The 23,323-nt window shown below is 46.5% G+C and overlaps 1 protein-coding gene across 1 annotated transcript; it reads right to left on the bottom strand.

Annotated features, from left to right (window-relative positions):
• Nucleotides 1–22,396: 22,396 nt before the first annotated feature.
• On the bottom strand, nt 22,397–22,981 carry CCDC70 (coiled-coil domain containing 70). Its single transcript, XM_072854547.1, is given in 1 exon segment — nt 22,397–22,981. A coding segment is annotated over 1 exon segment (585 nt).
• Nucleotides 22,982–23,323: the final 342 nt, after the last annotated feature.

Here is a 23,323-nt window from a genome sequence, read left to right as displayed (position 1 = left end):
TGGCATTCATTTTGTGACCCATTCTAACAACATAGTGATGCTGCAAAATGAACAGAATCATTGAGATGTATAAAGACTGTATCATCTGTATGCCATAAAATACCTCTTTCTGTTCAGCTCTGGAGAGGCATCAGTTGAAATATCAGGTCTAGTTTTATATGTCATCCTTATAACATATAAGGAAAAAATGTGACAGTTCAGAGAAGAGCAATGAGGTTTAACAGAAATCTAGAAAACATGAGAACATAAGTACATGAGAATGAGAAATATAAGAAGATCGAAGGAGTTTGAGTAGGTTTGCCTACAGAATACTCAAAGGAAATACAAGTCTCCAAACACAAAGAGAACAATTTATTCTCTTCATCTTTTCAGTGTCTTTTATGTTCATGGTGGCTAGAACAAGAAATAATAGGCTTATTGAATCAAAGAAGATTTAGATTAGTCACTAGGGAGGAACTGTATAACAGGAAAGATTATGGAGCACTGGAAGAGATCGCCAAGGGGGGCTCTTTGGATGTGCATGGCAATCAGGCACATATCTGATGAAAATGTGTTAACCAGAGGTGAATCCTGCCTTGGGGCAGGCGACTGCCCTGGACAATCTCCTGACCTTCTCTCCAGCTGGCCTTTCTCTTATTTCTGTGAATGTAATACGAACTGGAAAATTATTGAAGTAGAGGACTGATCACACTATCCTGCTCTCAAGAGGTGCCAAAGGACTGGAAGAAAGATCGGCTTTGACTTTATTTAATAACTTGAAATGAACTGGAAAATATGTTAAGGTTTCCTAACTATATTTGCATAATGTCTTAGACTGTAAACTGCTGTGAAACTTGCATAAATGCCTATAAAGAAGTTAGAATAGATACACATAGTCAAGAAAAAGAAATGTAAGTGCTAGTCCTGACACTTGTAATCATGTGCTCTTGTTAAACCTGAGGTGACTCACTGGAGGGGCGTACGAGATGGAGGACAGCATCTGCATTTCTGCATAACGTACTTACGTGCTTTCCTTGCCTTCACCGGGACCATCTGCCTGCAGAGCCCCCAGCAGAGCGAGGTGCTGGCCTGTGACTGGTGCTCCTCTGTGCTATGAGCCAGGTCCAGTAAAAGGGCTGGAGGAAGGTGCCCGAGAGGACGGTCTCTTGGGGTAGTCCCTAAGCTCGGTGCCCTGGCTGCTTGCCAGTACACCACACTTCTCCTCTTTCCCAGGACTGGGTATTTTGATGGATTACACAGTGTGGAGGAGCTTTTCAAATCCCAGTTTTGGTCTTAGGTGTCTGCATTCTGCACGTTCTCCCGGCATGAGTCAGTTACTGCCAATCTGACCCTAAATGTTGATATATCTGATGATTTACATGGGACGTCTAGTTATTTTGCCCTGGGAAAAGTTCATGAGCCTTTTCCTGTAACTTTTTTTTTTCTTTTATGAACACAGAAGATGTCTAATGAATCAGATCTTTTACTTTGGCTTTCATGTTATTTTTAGTGCAATAGCTCAGGAACAGTTTTTCCCGTGAAGTTTTTCAACTATTTTCCTTCTCATGCTATAGTTTTGCCATAAAATTTTTTTGTGCCCTAAGTTCACAGAAAAGAAATTATTCCATTTCATTTCCTCCTCCCTTCCTCCTTTTTCAAGCAAATTAACTGTCTGATTTCTATCCAAGCTGATTACAACCCTTCTCTGACTAAATATTTTTCCAAGGATTGTATTTTCTCTAAATGCACTTGTATGTGAAGAAAACAAATGAGTAGGTGGTGAAATTATACAATAGTGTACAGGGATAGGAAATCAGATAACACCGAAATGTCGGATTTAATTTCCTCTACTAAGATGCCAACAGCAAGCGTGTTGGTTTTCAGTGGGAAATCGTTTGAGAGTCACAACAAAAGAAGAAGTGGTGAAGGGCAAAGCATCCTGCTCACACTGGAGTCTCAGAAAGGCACAAACGCGGGAGGAGGCAGATTAATTCCTTTCCCTGTCTCAAGTTAAAAGCACCCAGGCTTTGCAGGCAAGCACGGCCCACCCACAGCCTCTCTGTGCAATGATCTGATTTTCACGATTTTTTTATCTTCATGCATAAAAGGATGATTTCTGAAGTTTCCCCTGGTGCTGCAGGGGAAGGGATGTCGCAGGAGGAGGTGTATGCTTGTTTCCCCACTTGGGCGTTCAGCTGCCCCCGGTGGAAGTAAGTCCCCTGGAGATTTGTGCTGGTCAGTGCTGGCCAGTGCTGGCCAGTGCTGTGGTCCAGGGGCACCGGTGTGAGATTCGGGATGGGGGACCACGAGATGTCACTGCAGGTCCAGCCGAAGCCAGAAAATCCCCTTAATCTCTAAAGCATCTGAAAATCCAATACATTCAGTGCTGGTTAGCAGCGAGGGAAAAAAATGCAAAGGGGGCAGTTTAAGTCAAATAATATAGTGTGCCTAAAATTTTGGGCTGACTTGACATTATATAGCCCGGGACAGATTTCAGGCAAGTGTTTATCTGCATTGAGCTCTGAATTGCTATCTTGTTTGTATGACTTGACACTTAAGTAATTCCCAAGCTCCACATATGCTGTCTGCTGAAATTATTTTTAGCTTTTTTTTTTTCCTTTGACAAGTTGAGATTCAAGAAGAAAAGCAGTGCTTCAGGAAGGCAAAGCATGGTGCCTGCGCCCTCAGAAGAAACCTGCGCTTTGCGACGTGAGTGTAAACTCCCCAGACAGCTGAAGGTACGAGACTGACTGGTTGGTTGGCTTTTAAGCAGACTCTTACTGTGGGGGAAGTCACCGTGTAGCCCCACCATAAGGCTCCAGGAATGTGTTTCTGTTCAGGAGAGCACCAAAGCACAAGTGTAAATCCTTTTGAAGTCAATGAAGATAAGGCACGTGTTCAATGCTCTCTGAACTACAGCTGCATGTGTCTCATGATAGATATAAAAAAAAAATTTAGACATAAATCTGAATATTTGAGGCCTCCACACACTTAGGAAACTACCCAAAATTCAAATGACTTTCTTTAAAGTAAATAAATAGACTGGGTTTGAAAGAAGTTCACCAAACTGGTTTTCTTCCTCTGTCACCTGATTTTAAGATGGACACGGTGCAGGACACGTCTGTGTGGTTGGCAGATGGCACGTCACTGCTGTGAAAAGCAGTAATGCCGCTGTCATGAAGCACTGTAGCTCTGTATTATTATTTAAACCTCTGTAACCCTGCTTGCCTTCAGGCCCCAGGAGCGTGAGGAGCTCCCAGGTGAAACCGGCTGCTGAAGAGGAAGAGGAGCAGTTGCATGGCAATGTCAAAGATGCTGTTGAGGATACGCAAGTTCAATGGGATCACCCTACTTTGTTAGGGGATGGTTTGTGGCAGTTTTGCTTAAAGCAAATCGCTTTAAAAGTGGCATTTATCTCTCCACTCCTATTATTTTTTTAGACATTTCTGTTGTTTGGGAACACATGTCTGAGTGTCGGTGTCCCCTGAGCTCTCTACCTTTCTCCTACCCATGCACAAGGGTGATGCGTTAGGGCAAGGGCTGGAGGTGGCACCCTGTCCCCCAGCCATGGGTGGCAGGAGGAGGGCACGGTTCCCTCTGGCCAGGCATGGATGGGCTGCGCAGCAAACCTGGTACTTCCCAGCTGTCCTGTAGGTCTACAGCTTTATCCTTCTCCGGCGGGCAGCGCACTGTGCCGGAGGCATGGGCCAGATGCACAACACACACATGGATTTAATCAGGCCCCTTGGGGGACCCAGCGCAGCCCTGCTGCAGGGGTGTGAGCAGGAGCTAGTGCCAAGCCCGCTGCCGGGAAAGGCTGGGGGGCCTCCCCGCTGTGCCGGGGGCACCAGGCACCAGAGAGTTGGCGGTGGTCCTCTTGTGTGCCCTCGTTTTCAGTTTTTAGAGCTGGCTCTTACATTCCCTGCGTGTTAGTGGGCCAGTTTATGGGGCTGAAGCAGGAGACACAGCTAAGGGTCTCGGCTGGGGAGGGCAGAGGACTTCTGAGTTGGCAGTGAAGGTTGGGTGTAGGTGCTTTCGTGCGCGGGTGGGTGCCGGCTTTCCTGCCAGGCAGGGAGATTGCTTCATCACGTGCTCCCAGTGACAGACATAATAAGCTTTGTCTTTGTCCCTGGTGTGGAAATGTAACAGGCTTCTCTGCAGAGGAGTGCTGGATTTTAAATGGCTCAGATGCGGCACATCCCCAGAGCGACCCGTGTTACCTCCCCATTGACCGGGATGCACGGGGTGTGCAGAGCAGCCTGGGCCAGCTGCATGCTCCATGCACAGAGAGCATCGGCACTGCCACGCGTGTCCTGCTGTGCCTCCAGAGGTGCCTCTGCCTGGGCAAAGCCCATGGACAATTTCCTGGATGCCTGCAGGGGCTGCAAAAATACTTGGTTGCTGTGAAAAGACAAGAAAAACCTTGGCTCTCCTACAGGAAAATATCATTTGCCGTGGTTTGCCATTTCTGTCTCTGTTTTTTTGGTGCTTGTGTCTTAAAAGTGCTTTTTTGCTGAAGCCAGTGTATGCATTGCAAAAACGCCGTGGCCATTCACAGCACCAGATGTGCGTGTGTACAGCATAGTAAATTAAATGGGGAGAGTGTTAATACTGCTATAGGTGCAGTCATTCTCATTACACCTACTGCCATTCCTAAACATGCATTTTAATTAATAAAGAAGTAAGCAGAAGAAGAACATTCAGAGGAAGTGCTGTCATTAGTGTACCTTGTTTAGAAGAGCGGGACTCGGGTATATTATCCCCAGACATATAATTGGGGCTGACATATACCTGGGTCTTTTTTACATGCGGTGGTTTCTTTTTCTGCCTAGAAACTTGGGATGGCATTGGAAGACTTTGAGCATTTGCCCAGAACCTCTGGATATCCAAAGTAATTCTCAGCCGGCTGCCAGACACCACTGTGTCCTTGGCAAATGTCCATGGCCCATCTGCAAGGTCAACTTGATATGGTATGTGCAGTAAATCCCACACATGCTTACTGTACCAAACCCTGTGCACATTTGCAAGGTATCTTTTAACATATTTCAGACATGGAAATCTCAGACAGAGAGATAGCTGGGGATGTGGAGTAGGGGAATGGGAAGGACTTTCAAACTGGCTGGTTTGAGTAATTTTAATTACATCATTCTGGCTAATAGCAGCCCACTGTCAAGGGGCGTGAAGACAACTAGTTTTAGTTGTCAATAACTTAGTAGTGATTGTAAGCATGCTTTTTATTGAGGTGATTAAACATTTCCTTTTCCTGATCTTTACAGCTCTCCTCTGTTTGTCCACAGCAAGCTTGTTTGCCTCACCCTCTCCTGCACTCTGAAACGCAGTGATTCCACACAACTGATTTAAAAATAAAAGGTGTTTCTAATAGAGGCTGGATGATTTGGGAAAGAGGAGGATGGCTGAGCTTTCTTGAAATATGGAGGAGACACTGGCAAGACCTCTGTGTTGTTTATTTGCATATGAACGTGAAAGTTTAAGGGAAGATGTTATTCATGCCTAACAGAAGGTACATAAAATCATCTGGATCATAAAGACAAGGTGGGCATATTTCTATACAGCAAAAGCCCAAGAATCTGGCCTGCCAGATAGTAAATACCCATGTGCTGGATGAGACATACTCTTTGGCTGTTAATCCAAAATAGGACTGAAAACCTTTGGGAAAAAAGAGGCAACAAGCTGCATGGTCTCATTTCGAAGGTACCAACTGCCAGTGATCCCAACCACCAGCAGCATGTCAGCACGGGGATTTCATGCACTGCTTACCCCGCCGTCTGTTCCCCAGTAGCTCCGTGTGAGCGAGCGGTTCTCATGGCCTTGGCTCATTGCTGCTCTTGGAGGTGGGCACAGGGTCAAAAACGCCAGACCCTCTCATTTATTTAACCCAAGACCAGTCACGACAGCACAATTAACAGTCCTGCAAGCCCATGAGTCCCTACATCTCTTTTTCTATCTGGTGCTTAAAAAATATTAGGCAGTCCCTCTTGCATGGGTTTCTTTCCATTTTGCCTTTCTCCCCATCCTATTTTCCACACTAAGCAAGTTATTTCAGACTAAACAAGGTATTTGTCATTCACTCTATTACTATTTTCAAGTTCTGGCTCAGGCTTTTCCACTGTACACCAGTCTTTCATTTTATATTAGTTTCTCTTTTAAAATACTAGTGCAGGATTTAAGTGATACCGTTTGCAGAAGGAATGGAGAACTCAAGTGTGAAAAGTGACTGCAAAGGGCTGCAGAAAGATGTATCCATCTGGTTTTGTGAAGAAAACGATACAGCTCTTAAACTGCTGGTAAAGCTTTTTCATTGCTTCATGCATGGCCCAGGTCCCGTTTCCCTCTGACTTCATTAGCGTTTGGCTGGATCCCAGTTCCTTTTGAAAATAATTAATTGCAGAAAAGCTATCCTTGTTAGTGTTATTCAGCCCCAACTGTATTTACCACAAAAGCAATGACCAGGGAGCTGGGAGATGTCTTTCCTACTCAAAAAGATTGGCTTGACTACAGGAAGAGCCAGGAAGCAGCATTTCCCATGGCCCTGGGGAGCTGGGGAATGTGTTTCAGCCACAAAAGCCCATGTGGACGACCTGTCTCTCTGTCCACGTCAGATGGGCTGTTCCCATCATCGCTGGTCCTGTGCCAAGGATCACATGGCACTGTGTTGGGAACACGCATTTTCCAGAGCCATTCCTGTCGCCGTACGGGAATGTGCTGCTTGTCCCTGCCTGTAGAAGCTGAGAACTGGAAAGAGGTCACGAACGTCAACCAACATCTACCAGTTTTTCTCCATGTCACTTCACTGCTAAGAAAGTTTTAATGCGAAAGAGTAATGTGTTAAGAGCACACGCTGGTGGGAGCAATTAGATTCACAGAATTGCAGAATGGTTGAGGTGGGAGGGGACCTCTGGAGCTCATCTGGTCCAACTCCCTGCTCAAGTAGAGCCACTTGCAGCCAGCTGCCCAGGACTGTGTCCAGATGGCTTTTGAGTATCTCCAAGGGTGGAGACTGTACAACCTCTCTGGGCAACCTGTGCCAGTGCTCTGTCACCCCCACAGTGAAAAAGTGTTTCCTGATGTTCAGAGGGAACCTCCTGTGTTTCCATTTGTGCCCATTGCCTCTGGTCCTGTCACTGGGCACCACTGGAAAGAGCCTGGCTTCATTCTCTTTGCACCCTCCCTTCAGGTATCTGTATACATTGATAAGATCCCACTGAGCCTTCTCTAGGCTAAACAGTCCGATCTCTTTCAGCCTTTCCTCATATGAGAAGTGCTCCAGCCCCTTAACCATCTTTGTGGCCCTTTGTTGGACTCTCTCCAGTATGTCCATGTCTCTCTTGTACTGGGGAGCTCAGAATTGGACACAGCCCTCCAGGTGTGGCCTCACCAGTGCTGAGCAGAGGGGAAGGATCACCTCCCTCGACCTGCTGGCAATACTTTGTCTAATGCAGCCCAGGATAGAATTCACCTTCTTTGCAGCAAGGGCCCACTGCTGGCTAATGGTCAACTTGTTGTCCACCAGGACCCCCAGGTCCTTTTCTGCCAAGCTGCTTTCCAGCTGGACAGCCCCCAGCATGTACTGGTGCCTGGGGCTGTTCTTCCCCAGGTGCAGGACTTTGCATTTCTCCTTGTTGAACTTCACGAGCTTCCTGTCAGCCCATTTCTCCAGCCTGTTGTGGTCCCTCTGGATGGCAGCATGACCCTTTGGTCTATCAGTCACTCCTCCTGGTTTGGTGTCATCAGCAAACTTGCTGAGAGTACACTCTGCCCAATAATCCAGACTGACGCTTTGCAGAGGCAATTCAGTGACATGGACTCGGTCATTTCTGCTCTTTCCAGCACACTTGGAGGCCTCCCACTTCTAGCGGAGACACCCACTTCCTGAGGCTTGGTGATCCTGGAGCTTAGCCGTGCTTCTCCCACCAGGAGGAGCGTGCAGCCCCTTAGTCGTAATTTGAACTCCCAGGCATTACTTAATTTGATATTTGCCTGAGTCCACTGGTTTGCCTTGAAACAGCACAGTTCAGCCTGCGCTCTGCCACATCACCTGTTTGCATCCGTGTTTCAGAGCCCAGCTGCAGCGCAGAAGGGCTTGGGGTTTCCTCACCACAGTGCAGAGGAGCATGAGGTGACACTGCCATGATGAGCGCTGCAGGTTTTCTTTAACACTCACCAGCATAGTGAAGAAATGCTTTTACAGGTGATCGCACAGTTCGCTTTACAAAGTGTTTACACAGCTATTCCCTTTTTGAATTATCTGCTCCCCTGGTCTTTCCCACTGGCACAACTCTGGGACGGCATCATCTCCAGATGGCACGGCCAGACGTGGAGGATGCCTGCTGGAGGCCTTCGGGGCATCCTCCCCAGGCAGACGGTGCATGCATTGAAAACACTAAGTATTCCTGAAATCCTTTAAAAGTCCTTTTTAAGAATGAAAATACTAATGAGAAAAAAACAGTGTTTCAAGGCATGTCTAAACTCTGCTAGAATGTTTCTCTATCTGTGCCCATAGTTACTATTCTCACATATTTGAGAAAACCCGTAAGACATAGTAAGATCCCAGTTCCACTATATTTTAACTGCATTATGGGTCAGTGTAGGAAAATAACAAAAGATTGGTGAGGACGATTGTAAACACGCTCAAGCGACTTGCAGCTGGGGTGTTGAAAACACATAAATCATATGAATTGTTTAGTCTTGTGTGTTGGACAAGTAGAAGATCTGTGTTTGGATAGCATAGGCCTGTGATAGACTCAGAGGCACCCTATCGAACATGCTTGAGGTTCCTGCTCTGCTTTGGGAAAGATCAAAGCACAGTGGTAAATTATGCCTTCGTGAATCCCTGAAATACAGGTGAAAACAGCAGGTTTGGTGATGCTCTAGCATGGACCGAGGTCAGTGGTGCCTGCGTTCCTGCCTGTGTGCCTCTGCCCAGGTGCTGCTTCAGGGATCCCCAGTTGGTGAGGTAACAAAAATAAATTTACTCTTTGCATTTCATCCATGGTTTTGTGGTTGTTCCTGCATCCTGCCTGTGCCGGTTCACACAGGCAGCTATGTTGCCAGTGGACTCCTGGTGCGGCTTTATTGCTGATGTAGTATTTTGCCATCTGGACCTTCCCACACAATAAGTACTTGTAAGTACTCGCCTTCTCCCCCCACTTCAGGCAAAACATCTACGAGCTCTTTAACAACCGCAAAAGCTGCCAGTATTAGTTAGGGTACATAACCAGCTTCCAGCCCCGCTCCTTGCAAGTGTTTTGGGGTAGGGAAGGGATCCCACCTCTGCAGCTCTTCCTTAACGTAGAAAGACAGGTAGGCACGACTGGTTGGGTGTGCTTCTCACGCCCTGAAGAGTTTAACTGATAAAAGCAGTCAGGATCTCTTTTGTCAAACTGAGTAAAAAAAAAAAAAGAAAAGGACAATGCTGATCTAATGTAGTAAAATGTAAACAGTCTAACATAATCCTTTAGATATGGCACCAGCAATTTACAGTTTAATAAGAGAGGTCTGTTTCTCCAGCTCCTTCGAGGCTGTGGCTGGTGTTTAAAAGGAGCAAGAGGGTTATTTTGCCTCTCACTGCTGTTTTCTTCTGGCTGGCTCTGGGGAATGAGAGAAAAATCGTACCCTGGATGATCTCTCCCTTTGATTGCCATTGCAGTACTGGACATTCAGATGCCATGATGACAAACACAGCAGAGTTGCTTAGTGAGATAAACTGGCCGGGTAGATTTTCATTATGAACATTAATTGATGATTGAGGGAGACAGAATTACTAATGACATCTCATACAAGAAACACTGACACCAAAGAGGTTGTTTAGGACATATAATAATACAAATGATGAGAATTTACTGATGCCAGGGTCTGTCTTTTCCATATGAACCCATAAAACTTTCCTGATACTGCTGAGAGTGGGAATGCTTTTGCTGAGGCAGTAATAAAAATAATAAATGGGTTTACCTAAACTCCTACCAAGCTCTAATAAAAACTTGTCTAGCAGCGGTGTGGTGAGAAACTGGGAGTGCTGCATAGGCGGGCTGCCCAGGAAGCCCCCAGGACAGCCACCCGCAGGCTGCTGCTGCTGCGAGTTTCTTGTGGTTCTTGCGCTCGCTGTCCTTGCACGGCTGTGTCCCATGCCAGCCCCGGCAGCAACGTGGCAAGGTTAGAGCCCTCGGGAGCAGGGACATGGTGCTGCACAGCAGCAGCGTAACGTTGCGTGGATGCTCCCTTCCTCAGCTGCTTTGTGCTAGCTTTTCTTTTTGTGGACGTACGGTGGAGCTGGTTGGGGTGTTTGACGTCCCTCATGGTTACAGACTTTATCCTTCGGTGTGGGAGGATTTTCACACTACAGTGACCTAAAAATCATGCAGGACCTCAGGCGCTAAAGACTTCTAGTCCCTTGGAAATGGCCGGTTGGCTGGCATTCAGTGCAAAATTCTGCAGCAGAACTTGGTTAAAGGGGACTTAAGGTTGCCTCTGGTATGCTATGTTTCAGGTCACATACTTCAAACCTCTGAAGACTCGGAAAAGGCTAGCGATTAAACCTAAATTTCTGGAAACCAGGAAATGTTGAGCATTTAAAACGGAATACTGTTCATGCCAACACAGCTAGTTTCTTTCGATGCCTCCTGAATTTTGTAGTAGTGGAGTAGCTTTGTCTGTGCCCCTCAGGACTTTACAGACCTTTTTTATTTCTGTCTCCACTCACCGCTTTTCCAGGCTGAGCTGTACAGGACCCATCCCACATTTCCCATTTCCCGGGTTCCCATCACTGCATCCTTTCCGCTTCGGGCGATGGAGATACCAGACCCACACACACTGTTAGAAAGGTGACACACCCTTGACTTCTACAGTGGCATACTTACATTTCCTGCTCTACTCTGTTTCTTTCCAGTTAATTCCCAACATTTGTTTTGCTTCTTTGGCGCCCTTTGATCACCGTGTTGATGTTTGAATTGCTCTATGTATTACAGCCCACCAGTTGCACTTCAGTCCAGACTCCCAGGGCAGGGCAGGGGAGAGGGAGGAAGGACCGATACCCTTCCCCAGCAGCGCAGAGCGGGCAAGGAGTTGCACAGGTGGAGCTGGCTGGTCTGAGCACTCCTGCTCTGCCCACCCGTGACCCCCCACTCACCCTGGCTGGGACTTTCCCACCCCTTCCCAGCCCCACCTTCCACCCCAACCCCTGTCCCTGTCCTGATTGCCCCTGGTGTTCACTGCCCACTGCCCTCACCCTCTCTTCCAGGGATCTGTTCCAAAAAAAGGGGAAGACATCCAAAAATACCGCCAGCACCTCATGCGCAGAACACCTTGACATTAAGCTCACACAGACCCATTGTTCCTGGAGTGTAATTACATGACTCTGCCTTTGATGTTCCCTGTTACTAAATCACAGCAAACTGATTATAAATGCATGTGAATGATTATTATGGCTCTCAAATGCAAAACCAGCAACGTATCCTGGAACTGGTCCAACATGGATAACGTATTATTTTCAATAGTCCAAGCCCTTTCCAAACATCACGGGGCACATTTCCCTCATATCAGTAAAACCTCCTTGACAGAAGTGAGCAGAACCATACTGCTGGCAGCCCTCTCTCCCAGGACAGCCAAAGATGAGATGGACCGACGGGCTGTGGGGTGTAATTTTGAGTTTAATGATCCCACCATGACTTTTGGACCCATTGAGTTATAATGCAGTGAAAAGGCAGTGCTTGTAACCCTGTGCACATCTGTGTTTCCATCTCGGTGGTGCCAGCTGCTCTGTACAGGCCATTTTAAAGACTGAAATCTTCCTGTCCTCTCTTCCAGCACCACTTTCCTAAAGTCCAGGGCTCACTATGCACTCGCCAAAACCAAATGTGGACCATCTGGAGAGCAAGGTTGGCTCCTGTGATTTTGATGCACACCCAGGCATGCACGATTGTTTTAAGCATCGGTTGACTCTATTAAAAAACTGTTTGGTTTTTTCCCCTCTGTATCTCATGAATCCCCTTGTCAAAGAAGCCCAAATTCAGGCCACGAAAAGTATCCAAGCACTGCAGGAGGAGGTGTTAGAAATTTCATCCAGCTTTTAGAGCCCTTAGAGTAAATCTTTGAGCAAAAAGCACTTTTTAAAGTGTATGTGGCGTCAGGCAGGTCTGAGTCTTATTGTGGGTGTGATTATACACCCAGAGACACCTGTCTGCACATACACATTTGCACACATGAATGCACATACATGCACATACATTTATAGATATTAAAACCCATCAACATGTAATCATTACATTGAGGCACTTACTGTTTAGTTTGGAAATTAAGATTTTTGGTGGAAGCTGCTGAAGAGCTTCTCCACAATGGCAAATGCCCCATATATAATGGAGTCATCCCTTGCTCTCACTGCCTCTCTCTCCTGACAAACCCGGATTTGATCAGACATAAACCATAGTCTGAATATCATCTTATAAACCTGTCCCCAGCCCCAAGAAAGCTGTTGGATGCGAGCATCCTTGCAATGGGTGAGTTGCCAGGAGCCGAGTGCTGCCCTGCAGCTCTCCCGCTGCCCCTCAGTCCCAGCTCCCTGCAGGGCTTGGCTCGGCCCTGCCAGAGTCCTGCGGAAAAACAACATTATTTCCTGAACCACTTGGCACTGATCTTGTAGGAACTGTGAACCTGCTACCCACTAAAATCAAATTTTCACAAGTGTTCTTTTATAATGAAATTAAAGCATCTGGGTTTAATTGGCATTGTCCCAAGGACAGTCTGCCTTCAGGCAGCGCAAGGGAGAAAACCAGCCCCTGCCTAAACATCTGTGAGCAAAATCTTCCTGCAACCCCTAAGGAGCACGTCCCTGCTTGAGAGCATGGTAAAATGGGCAGAGTCATGAAAAATGTTTCTGGCCAACATCGCAAAGCCCTTCAGAGAGAAAGCAGAAGGAATGGCTGCGCAGCCTCAGAATTGCTCTTGTCCACCCAAAATCCGCCCTGACCTGAGGGCAAAATGCAGTCAGTTGGTCATTTTTTTTTTTGCACACCATTCATTATATCCCAGCTCAGGAAGCAATTTTCATTCCTGCTGCAAAAACGTGTGAAAAGTCATCAAGGCACTTCGAAACGACTGCAAACGCCTACAGCAGTCTAAAAATATGCAGTACTGACAATGTGTGCCGCACCATTTATTGTCTCTGTGTTTGAGGCTGCAAACTGATAATTTCACATGCCAGCCTTAAATTGAGGAGTCCAGCATCTCTACCTATAATACAAATCATTTTAGCAATGAAGCATTACATATATTTGTCACTGTTTGCTGTTCAGTGGGAAATAGGCGCATCATGAGGAGGGTTGTGCTGGCCGTAGCTGCCACCCATTTGGATTTTCCTGGCCATACCCTCTCTTTCCAGCCAGCACGTCTGTCTCTTTTTTTCTGGGCTTTTTCTCTATTTCTCAAAGTGTCTAGCTATAGGTTATATGATAACCTGCCGCTTGCCTCCAGGCAGAAGGCCATGCATCAAGAAATCCCGTGTGGAGGAGGAAGGGTTGGGGTTGAGCTGGGCTGGGCTGCTCCAGCAAAGGGAGGAGATGGGGCAGAGACAGGAGACAAAGTGCAGCCGCGGGTGCTGGAGGGTGAAGTTGGTGGCTCCCACTGCCAAGGTGGGTCTCAGAGGGGTGAGGGTGGCATCACATGCCACCGGGAGCACGGCTCTCTGTCTGATGACTGAGCTGTTCTTTAGGAAATCTAGCCCACAGGTTTCCCATAATGTCTGTAGTATGCTATCAACAGTAATTGGGTTAAAAATAGCATTCCTCTTGTTACAGTTGTCACAAGAGATGTTGGCCTCCGTTGCTGGCAGTTAGACTGTGAGCACATAACGTGGGAACAAGCTGCAGAGGTGTTAAGTGTATGGGTAAATGGTCCGTAAACATCTGAAGTCAGGGTTATCTTATTGCTTGGTCAAAAGGGAGCCTGGAAATCACCGTGTTGTATTTAGGAGTTTTGTACAGCACCGTCTTGTTCTTACTGCTGTTTCTGGGGTCTCCACCATGGCTGCAGCCAAGGAGTGGAGAAGGCGGCTGTGGTCTGTGCGCTGTGAAATGCCCCCAAAAAACCAGGGTCAGCCCTCTGAGAGCCATCTTTCTGCTGTCAGACAGGCCACCCCAGCTCAGACCTTTGAAGGTGTGCAGTACTTTCATGCACAGTGACATTAATCACATTTGGTGCCTGAATATCAACCTTTAAAGCTCTGGACCTTAATCCAGACCTTAGGTTTATAGTATGATTGCAATCCTACCCCTGACATCCAGACCCATCTGTATCTCTCACGTCTGCCTCTGTTTCCTTCCCATTGTAAACCAGGGCACTGGACAAGGACACTGGTGTGCCCTGGGCTTCCAGTATGGCATTAGGATGCACCCAGGCCAAGCGCGTTGGTAGCAAGCCCCTGTGCCTGCATTTCCAGACTGTTACACTGACATGTGTATACATACCATAGTATATGTCCTGACCACACAGAAGAGCTGTAGGATAAAACCGCTGGAGGATGTCAGATGTTCACTAGTAGAAAGTGCTGGTGATGGGAGCTGAATCACAAATGTTTTTTAGAGAGGCAATGCAAAGAGAGCAGCCTACGGGAATATGCATGCAGAGGTGTTGTAGGTACCCCCTCGCCTGCAGTCCCACAGCCAAATCTGTTTGCCCTTCTACAAGGTATCTTCTGTTTGGAGTAGACTATAAACGCTGTTCTGTGAGATTCTTGAGTTGGATGCTAAAAATAGAAGGTGATCATAAAGACCCATTTCTGGCATAAAAGTCTGGGATCGGTCCATCCCATCTGTTTATATGGAGCCATGGCCATGCCCTGACTCCTGGATAAGGCTGGCTCAGCTTGCGTCTGCCCACATGGGACCTGTGCCAGTGGCAACGTGGTGCTGCCTATGGATGGGGCCTTCCACTGTCCCCAATGAGTGCACAAGGGCCGTGGACCTGTGCCTGCCAGAGGTGCTGACTTCCCATGCACGGTGACACGTATTGCACTCACCACTGGGCTTCACACGGGGCAATAAAGCTTCATTAATCACGGGATTGGAAGCTGGTGGTGGCATAGAGACTTGTGATCCTGAGTTGATTGTACTCAGCATAGGCAAATGTAGGACATTTCCAGGCAGTACATAGTTGGGGGCAGATTCAATGCAAGGGCTGAGGTCTTGAAATGACAATTAAGATCACCTGGAAAAGAACTCAAAAGGTGGGTAGTAAATTCCTTATATGTTCTGTGGGGCCAGTTAGGTGTGCAGACCTGAGGCAAAGCACTAGGAGCTGCTCCCCGCCAGCCCCAAACCCACTCAGACAAGGATGCACACAAAACCCCATGGTCCTCTCCAGAGCTGGGGCTGCAGGAAGAGAGAGTCTTCACTCACTCAGGATCAAGAAAGCCGTACCCTGGAAAGCAGGGCTCTCCAGAGGACTCCGCAGGGAAAGCCATGGACTGTGACTCCGATGTGGGCTGCAGTCAGCTGTCACCCTTGGACTGGCAAGAGAAAACTCCAGGTGTTGAAAAATTGATTCAGTCTCGTGAAAAAGCTATAGCTTGAATCAGTGGCTAGAAACTGGCCTGTTTAAATGGAAAATAAGGATATGCTGTAATTAATGGTCTAAAGATGGGACTAAGGAGGTGGAACATATTCACCTGTGATATACCATAAGCTCCCTATTGATAAATGTCTGCTAACAGGGTGGGTCAAAAGTAAAAAGCACCAGTTTTTTAACTATCACAGAGATATGTATGCCAGGAGCCCCATGAGACAGTGATATGGATTAGGATGCCCAGTTGTCACCACGCTTTTTGAAAGATATGGGTGTTTTAAGTCCCACTGGCAGGCTGGTGTCACGGATGGGGTGGAGATCTGGAAGGAGGGAGTTATATTTCCTGGATTTGCCACAAAATCCTTTTTCAGCCTTAACCTCTTTGTGTCCTCTTTGTGTCCCTCTTTGTGTCCTCTTTGTGTCCTCTTTGTGTCCTCTTCTTTAAAATGGCAATAACGTCCTCTGCACAGCTCTCGAGAGCGCTGCGGGGTAAATGCACTAACAGCGTGGCACGCTCTGAGACCTCTGAATGGGAAGTACCATATACCATATAAGTATACCATATAAGTATACCATATAAGTACCATGTAAGTGCAAAGTATGCTGCTGCTGCCGCTTTTCAGCAGGCTGGAGCAGGGCTGATGGTTCCCTGCGGAGGGATCCTTGCAGGCTTTGTTATTTATGCCTTAATTAGAAAGAAGATCAGCTTACACAAATTCCCTCTCCCCATCCTTGGGAAGGATGGGTGCTTCAAGCAATATCCGCCCCGTTAATCAGTTCCACCTCTATCAGCCCTTGATTGCATCTGCTCTCGGGGAAGTGCCGCTCCTCAGCCGATCAGCGTGAAAGGTCAGGTCACAGAATGGTTTCTTCATCTCTCAATTATTTCACAGTATTAATGACTTTCCATCAGGCTGCTGCTTGGGCTGGCTTTTTAAATTAAACATTGCTGCTAATTGCATAGATGCAAATCTGAGTGCAACAGAGAAGAAGAAAATACTGTGTATCTTGGTACTATGTAAAGCCAATGTAGGTCACTAAAAATTAGGTGCATATATGACAGGTATGAAGCAACCAGGGGATGTATAGCTTTCTCTTCAGTGGAACTTCATGTGTTTGGGCTGCAGCTTGAAATTGCAATGGAGTCTGCAGGGAAAGCTGCTTTTTTTGTGAGTCAGCAGAGAGAGAGAATGTTCACAAAAGAGGCACCCACTGTGCTCCCAGCGAGACTTTACTTTGGTTCACACTTCTTTCCTCCCGCCTGCAGTACAGCAGTCAAGCCACAAATGTGCAGGGCGATCTTGAAGAACAGGGAAGAAAACCCGTACATGAATTGGAAATTTACTGGCAGGGTGAGCAGCCAAATAACAGCTTTTCAACCCAATTTCTATTTCAGTGTTCTCAGGCTAGCTAAGCAGAGGTCTGGAAATGTGTCATTCACATGAAGAATAATAATAATAATAACAGTAATTCTGCTTGAAAGGCTCCCACGCCAAAACGCTCAGAAAGCTGTGCTGCGGGATAACAAAATCATGATGCTATAACTCACGTTAAAAATGTGGAGGGTGGACAGTTGTGTTTCCCTTTGGACCAAAGAAATACGATCCTTAATTTTTACATACTGTTCTTGAGCAGCATGGCGAGGCACAGGATGCTAATGAAGGCGATGGCATGAAAGGTATGTTGTCACGGCCCCGCGCTGAGGTCACCTGCTTCCACAGCCTTAACGCTGAGATTTGGTAAGTCAGTAGCTGCACAGCTCCTGCTGTTAGTAACTGAAGCAACACTTCCAATAGCAGAGGCAGTGCAGGGGGATGACGAGGGCAGGGGCATGCTGTTTTGCTTGCACTGCACACACTGACTGGTTCCTGGAGACTTTTTCTGTCTCGGTATGTGTCCACATGTACACAAACGCACCGGCACATGCACAAAAATCACAAAGAAGAAGAGGACAATTTGCAGCCAAGGGAAGCTTGTTGCTTGCTTGGTGGTTCTGTGTCATGTATTGCAAACCTGAAGCTCCAAGATACAAGCTGTGTTTATCTTCACAACTCCAGGGCTGCCACCATGGTTTCTGAAGATCCCAGGTACAAATCTGAATTGTCTTTTATTTTGATAAAAGCCCACCTTATCAAAGCAGGTATGCTTATGCTCTAATCCATCACCGCTTGTGAGTGCTCCCCTTGCCCACTTCTTATACTGCCTGTGATCCAGCGATAGCAGAATCCCAGTTTTAATTCTAAATACGGATTTAGATGGGACTTTGGAACATTTCAAGTACTCTGAGGGACTGCATAGATGGAGCAGTTTGCTGGGTCAGGACCAAAACCTTCCCAAAAATCCCCAAATGCCAAGAATCTGGAATTCCCTCCCTCTCTGCAGATCATGCTCCTAGTTCAATCAATGTATAAAAGAAGAGTAAAAAAAAGAAGACAAGAGGGGAGAGACAGAGAGACAAAAAGAGAAACAGAGAGATTTTCAGAATCATATACTTGTTTTTAAAATACAGTTTCTTTGTGGTTCCTCTCTTCTTTAACCCACATTAGATGTTAAATTCTGAAGGGTGAAAGTGTGATTATTTTTTTCCCCATCTGATATTTTCAGCCACAGTATTCTATCTCCTCCTTCAATTTCCAAGGCATCCTCTGCAGTGACTTTTCAACAATTCAGCCAGACTTCCTGGCAGAACGGCAGCAGGATTTATATTTGTGGCTGGATGCTCTCCATACCTCCAGTTTCCCATGAGTCACAGGCCTGCCTTCCAGCTTTTTTACATTCCTCCTATGCAACGACTGACACGCACAGTTGGAAATTATAGCTATATATACACACACACATATATACACACACATATACTGAATAAATTTAATTTTCTTCTGTCACTCTTACCATTCCAGTTTATGCCACTTGTAGACATGCCAGTTGACTTAAATGACTCTTTACCATTTTCCATGTTCTGCCTCTCCCACGAGTTAGCTCCACAGCTGCGTCAGGAATGATTTCTGATGACAATGCTGCATTTTAAAAATGTGCAGGTGAGCTCAGGAGCTATTTCTTTCTCCTGTTCAAATATTTATGCTGATTTGGCACTAATGACTCGATCTCTTTATTGCTCTATGCGGGAGTTGTCGTCATCCCTTTGTAAGACACTTTGGGCTTTGGGATGTTCTATGTTTTCAGAGGTACAAAGCTGCAGTCCATAATTTCCACCTTTGTTGTGGCTTTGAGCAGAAAATAACCTGCTGTAAATCGCTTGAGCAGAAACTTTGAAAGAAAAGACTCTTGAGTATCACCTAGAAATACGAATATCAGATTTATCAGCATCTTCACTGGCTTTTGACTGAGGCCAGGGCTGCCTTTTAGTGTGGATAAAGTAAGACCTTTCTGCCCCGACATATATTTTCTGTAATATTTTCCATAGTATTTCTGTATTTTGTCCAGGGAAGGAGAGCAAGAAGTGCATCGCCTGCACCAGAAAGCAGGTGAGCTCTGGGCGTGCAGCCCAGCCAGTCCATCAAATTTCTGCATCCCATTGTCAGATCGCTCTGTGCAGGACTTGCTAAGCCGTCAAAACTTTCCTGAGTGCACACAGCTCATTGACTTTAAATTAATTGCACTGCCAACATATGCTTGTTTGGGTTCACGATGTTTCTTTGTATTTGGGGTTTATCCCTGTGTTTACTCTGAAATTACACTAATTGTTCTGCTTTTATCTTTAATGCCTCTTTATTTGAACAGCAACCACAGGAAGTTTGATTATGGTCTAAATTTACATCAGCGCCCATTCTGCCTGACTCTGTGCCACTGAGTAAGTCTGAGTGTAAGTAACGGGGCTGAGACACCCCGGGGCACAGGACAGGGCTCGTTGTGGTGGCATCGCTCTGCAGAAGGACCCATCAGCACCAGTGCAGCTCGGCACCGATGTTCGGTGTCTGAAGGGCTCGGCTGCATCACTCCTGGCTGAATCTCTTCTGCAAAACAAGCACTGCAACCTGGACTTTCGGCATCGTCAGGGATTGTATCTGGATGCTGCAAATTATCTCAATTTTTCAGTCTTTTGGAGGGAGGGCCAGAAGGGAGGACAGAAGCCTTCCAGATACCTAAAGCACTTGATCAGTGAAGGAGGCCAGGAGATGGGGTGGGTTAGTCCAGGGAGAGTTGGCTAGAGAAGACCACACTGGGCTTCAGACAGATAAATACAAGGCAAATGGAAGGGCTGTTCCCCGTGTCCACTGTGGATAGGACTACAGATAAGAAGTCAAAAACTGTAACTAGGGAAATTCACCTCAGACATCATGAAAAAATTAATATAAGTAAAGCCCTAGAGAGAAAGTGATGGTTGTGCAACACTAGTGCTGGGAATTAAACATGCAAAGCAGCTGAGAGAAGTGTTTGCACAGACCATTACAGGTATGGCTGCTTTTGAGGCACAGGTGGGCTTGGCAGCTTCTTTAGGTCCTTCCACTCTACTTTAGGTGAGTTCATGCTTCGCATCTTCAGTTCTTCAGACACGTCCAATTCTTTCCTGGCCACTACAGCCAACCTACGCCAGATCAGCAGACTTGCTCTTCCACGACAGGTGTATTTATGTATTTTTTCACTCTGAATTTCATGTCTCAAAAGCCTCTGTGTGCATGTTGCAGAGGTGATAAATGTAACTGAGCTTTTCCTTATAGTAGTTATTTTATTTGTTCCCTTGTTACTTTACCACTCCGGAGAGTTAGCAGAGACTGGCTTTGTGACTGAAATTCATCCTCAGCCCAGAGCTGCTGGACGCAGAGCAGGTGCCCTCTAACTTCCCACTTCAAATACCCAGCCCCAGTAAGCCTTTTGCGTCTGGTCCCTCTCCAGCAATGCCACCCAAGCCAAGGCCACTCTGAAGCTACCAGGTGGATAGAGTATTTTCGGGGGAGCTACCAGCAGTCTAAAACCATATTGGTACATGCTTTTCTCCAGCTAAACTTCTGGCTCCTCTGTGCTGCATTGTGTAATGCCTTAAATTTCACAACTTGTATTATACTGACAGCCAGAGAAACACCGTTCTGCTCTCCTGTGAAAGAAGAAGTGACTAGGAGCTCTCCTAAGAGCATTTCATGTGCTTCAAGTTCTTTGCAAGAGAAAGCATACCTAATTTTAGTTTAAATGGATGTTAATTTGACATGTGGATTTGAATAACAGATAAATTCTTGGCTTTTTGACATTAAAGTATATTAAGTGACAAGTGCTTTTTGCATACTGTTATTTTCTGAAAGGTTCTTTCTCTCTATAGCATCTAATGATAAAGCTCTAATGCGTAAGAGTCCTGAATTTGCAGGAAGTTGCACTGAATGGTCTAATAGGTCATTTTCATGTCTGGCTTACATGGTAATAACAGAATGATAATAACAAAGGGTGCAAAACATTCCTACCTAGGCTGAATCAGCTGGCTTTCTTTTATGGACTGGTTATTCATTGAGCAATAAATATTCATGGATTTTTCAGGAAAGACATAGTGCATAATTTGTCTTGAGCGAAATTAAACAGGACAGGCAGCCTTATCCTACAGCAGATCACAAAGGACTGAACTTGAGTGACAGGCTTGAGTGACAGCCTAAGTATGCCTGACAGTTGCAGAAGTCATCAGATTCTTCAACAGCAATTGTAAAGGCTTCTTACATTGTGTTCTTGAGCCTTTTCAGTGTTAAAATCCTGTATTGAAGGAGAATGAGTTACTAATGCTACCATACCAGAGAAAAATTCAATGCCTGGTTTGACTCAGATGAGTACTTTTCACTGTTGCTCTTGTTCCCCACGGTCCCGGATGTACAGAGGGCCAAATGCAGATTTCCCTCTAGACCAGCCTTTCAGCCTTCGAAAACGTGAAGCATCTGAGTTCAGTTCCTCAAAAGGAAAGAAAAACTGCAGTTCCTGTGCCACAGCTCAGCAGAAGGCACTGGCTGTGTACTCACGTCACATGAAATATTGCTAAATATTGACCACATGTTGCACTGCAGTTATCGAGGATTTTCTGTTAGAGGCTCCTGTACGGGCACTGGCAATAGGAGCTCAGCAGGTGAATAACAATCCCAGTCCCTGTGTGCACCCCCTCCTGCTCTTACACACCCACATATATACTCACACTGCTAAATTTATTTCCCCCTTGCTGAGGGACGTGCTGCCAACTTTCTCTCCAGCTTGCATCTTTTCCCACATGCTGCTGACTACTGTAATCCCTCCAGCTTCTCTCCCCGTCCTCTGCCCGTGTCAGCAAGGCTGATGACAAAGCTGCTCTCAGCCAGACAGCGGATGCGGGGGGCTCACCCGGGCGGGTAAATGTTCCCATCACGCTCCTGAGAGCAGCAGGAAGTTAAATGGGAAGTCAAAGCCCAAACCTGGTGGAACAGCACGAGTTGTCTCATTAAGACTCAGCAGTGTTAACTGTGACTCTTAAATACGGGGGATACGAAGGTTATCATTTATCAGTGCCTTATTTTGGCACTGACTCAGTGGATATAAACTGCACTGAGTTAGGTGAGCTGTTCTGGGCTCCAGAAGATGATCTTAGCCATTAAGCCCTCACCTTCTTGTGGCTTTAGCTACCCACATGCCTCCTGGTGACAGGCCAGGAAACCAGAGGTTTACCCCATTCCTCAGGCTACGAGACCTCAAAAGAATAAATAATGTCCTGAAAACATAAGCGCAATGGCTTTAAAGCAAATCACATTAAAAAACCCTGCACTGATTTACTCCAAGAACTAGAGATGTTATTTCAGAGAACTGGTTGAAGCGCAGCACTGCTTAAATCAAGTATGCACATCAGTATATGTATATGTGGCTTTCCACATGTTTCTGAGCCTAGCAGAATAATTTACGCTTTTCCCCTGTGAACAGTGGCATCCCTGGAGATATACTCTCTCTCAGGACCAAAGGCCTCCTCCCAGATCAACATTTCATACTCCTTGAGGTTTTTTTCATCTTCCTGGAGGGCCTCCTCATCTTCCCACAGAGCTCTCTCCTCTTCCAGGAGAGCTGTTTCATCTGCCTGCAAGGCTGCTTCTTCTGCCCATAGGACTCTGTCCTCATCCAGAAAGACCCTGCCTTTCTCCCAGAGGAGCTGATCTTCTTTCCAGAAATCATTATCCTTCTTCCAGAAAGCATTATATTCCTTCCAGAAGTTATGATACACCCTCCAGAAGGCTTCTGCTTCCTCTGGAATAGCGTTTTCTTCCTACCGAAAGGCAGCTTCCTCCTCCCAAATGGGCTTTTCCTCTTCCCATAAGGCTTGGATGGACATCTTGAAATCTCTGATTTTTTCCCAAAAGGCCTTGATGTTCTCCTGAAAGCTCTTCATTGTCTCCTGAAAACTCTGAATCTCCTCCCGAAAGGCTTTCTCAGTCTGCAGCTTCTTGCTGAGCTTCTGCTGACGGGAGGTGCAGTAGGGAGAGCAGGACATCCGCTGGCATCGGCAGCTCCGGTTCACTGCTCGTCACCGATGGATTGGGCAGAGACCCAGCCCAGCCCCCTGCCCCTCGCCCTGTGGCCCAACAGAGAGGGGAGTGATGGCTGTCAGTGATGACATCACCCAAACCTATGTCATAGCTGGCTTGAAACGATGTTATACCACAAGTGAAGATGTTTACCACAAGCGAAAAAGAAATCCCTGCCCAGGACTCAGCCAGCACGAACTGCAGTGGCACCTGAAAGTCAGCGTGTGCCGTGCAGGGCAAAGGCTGGGATTTCTCTACGCCATTTCCCACCATGACTCCGGGTGCTGCTGCTTTGGAGAGGGGTGAGG

Source organism: Ciconia boyciana, chromosome 1 (genome assembly GCF_034638445.1).
Source record: "Ciconia boyciana chromosome 1, ASM3463844v1, whole genome shotgun sequence".
NCBI lineage: Eukaryota > Metazoa > Chordata > Aves > Ciconiiformes > Ciconiidae > Ciconia > Ciconia boyciana.
This window is presented reverse-complemented; position numbering and strand designations above follow the sequence as displayed.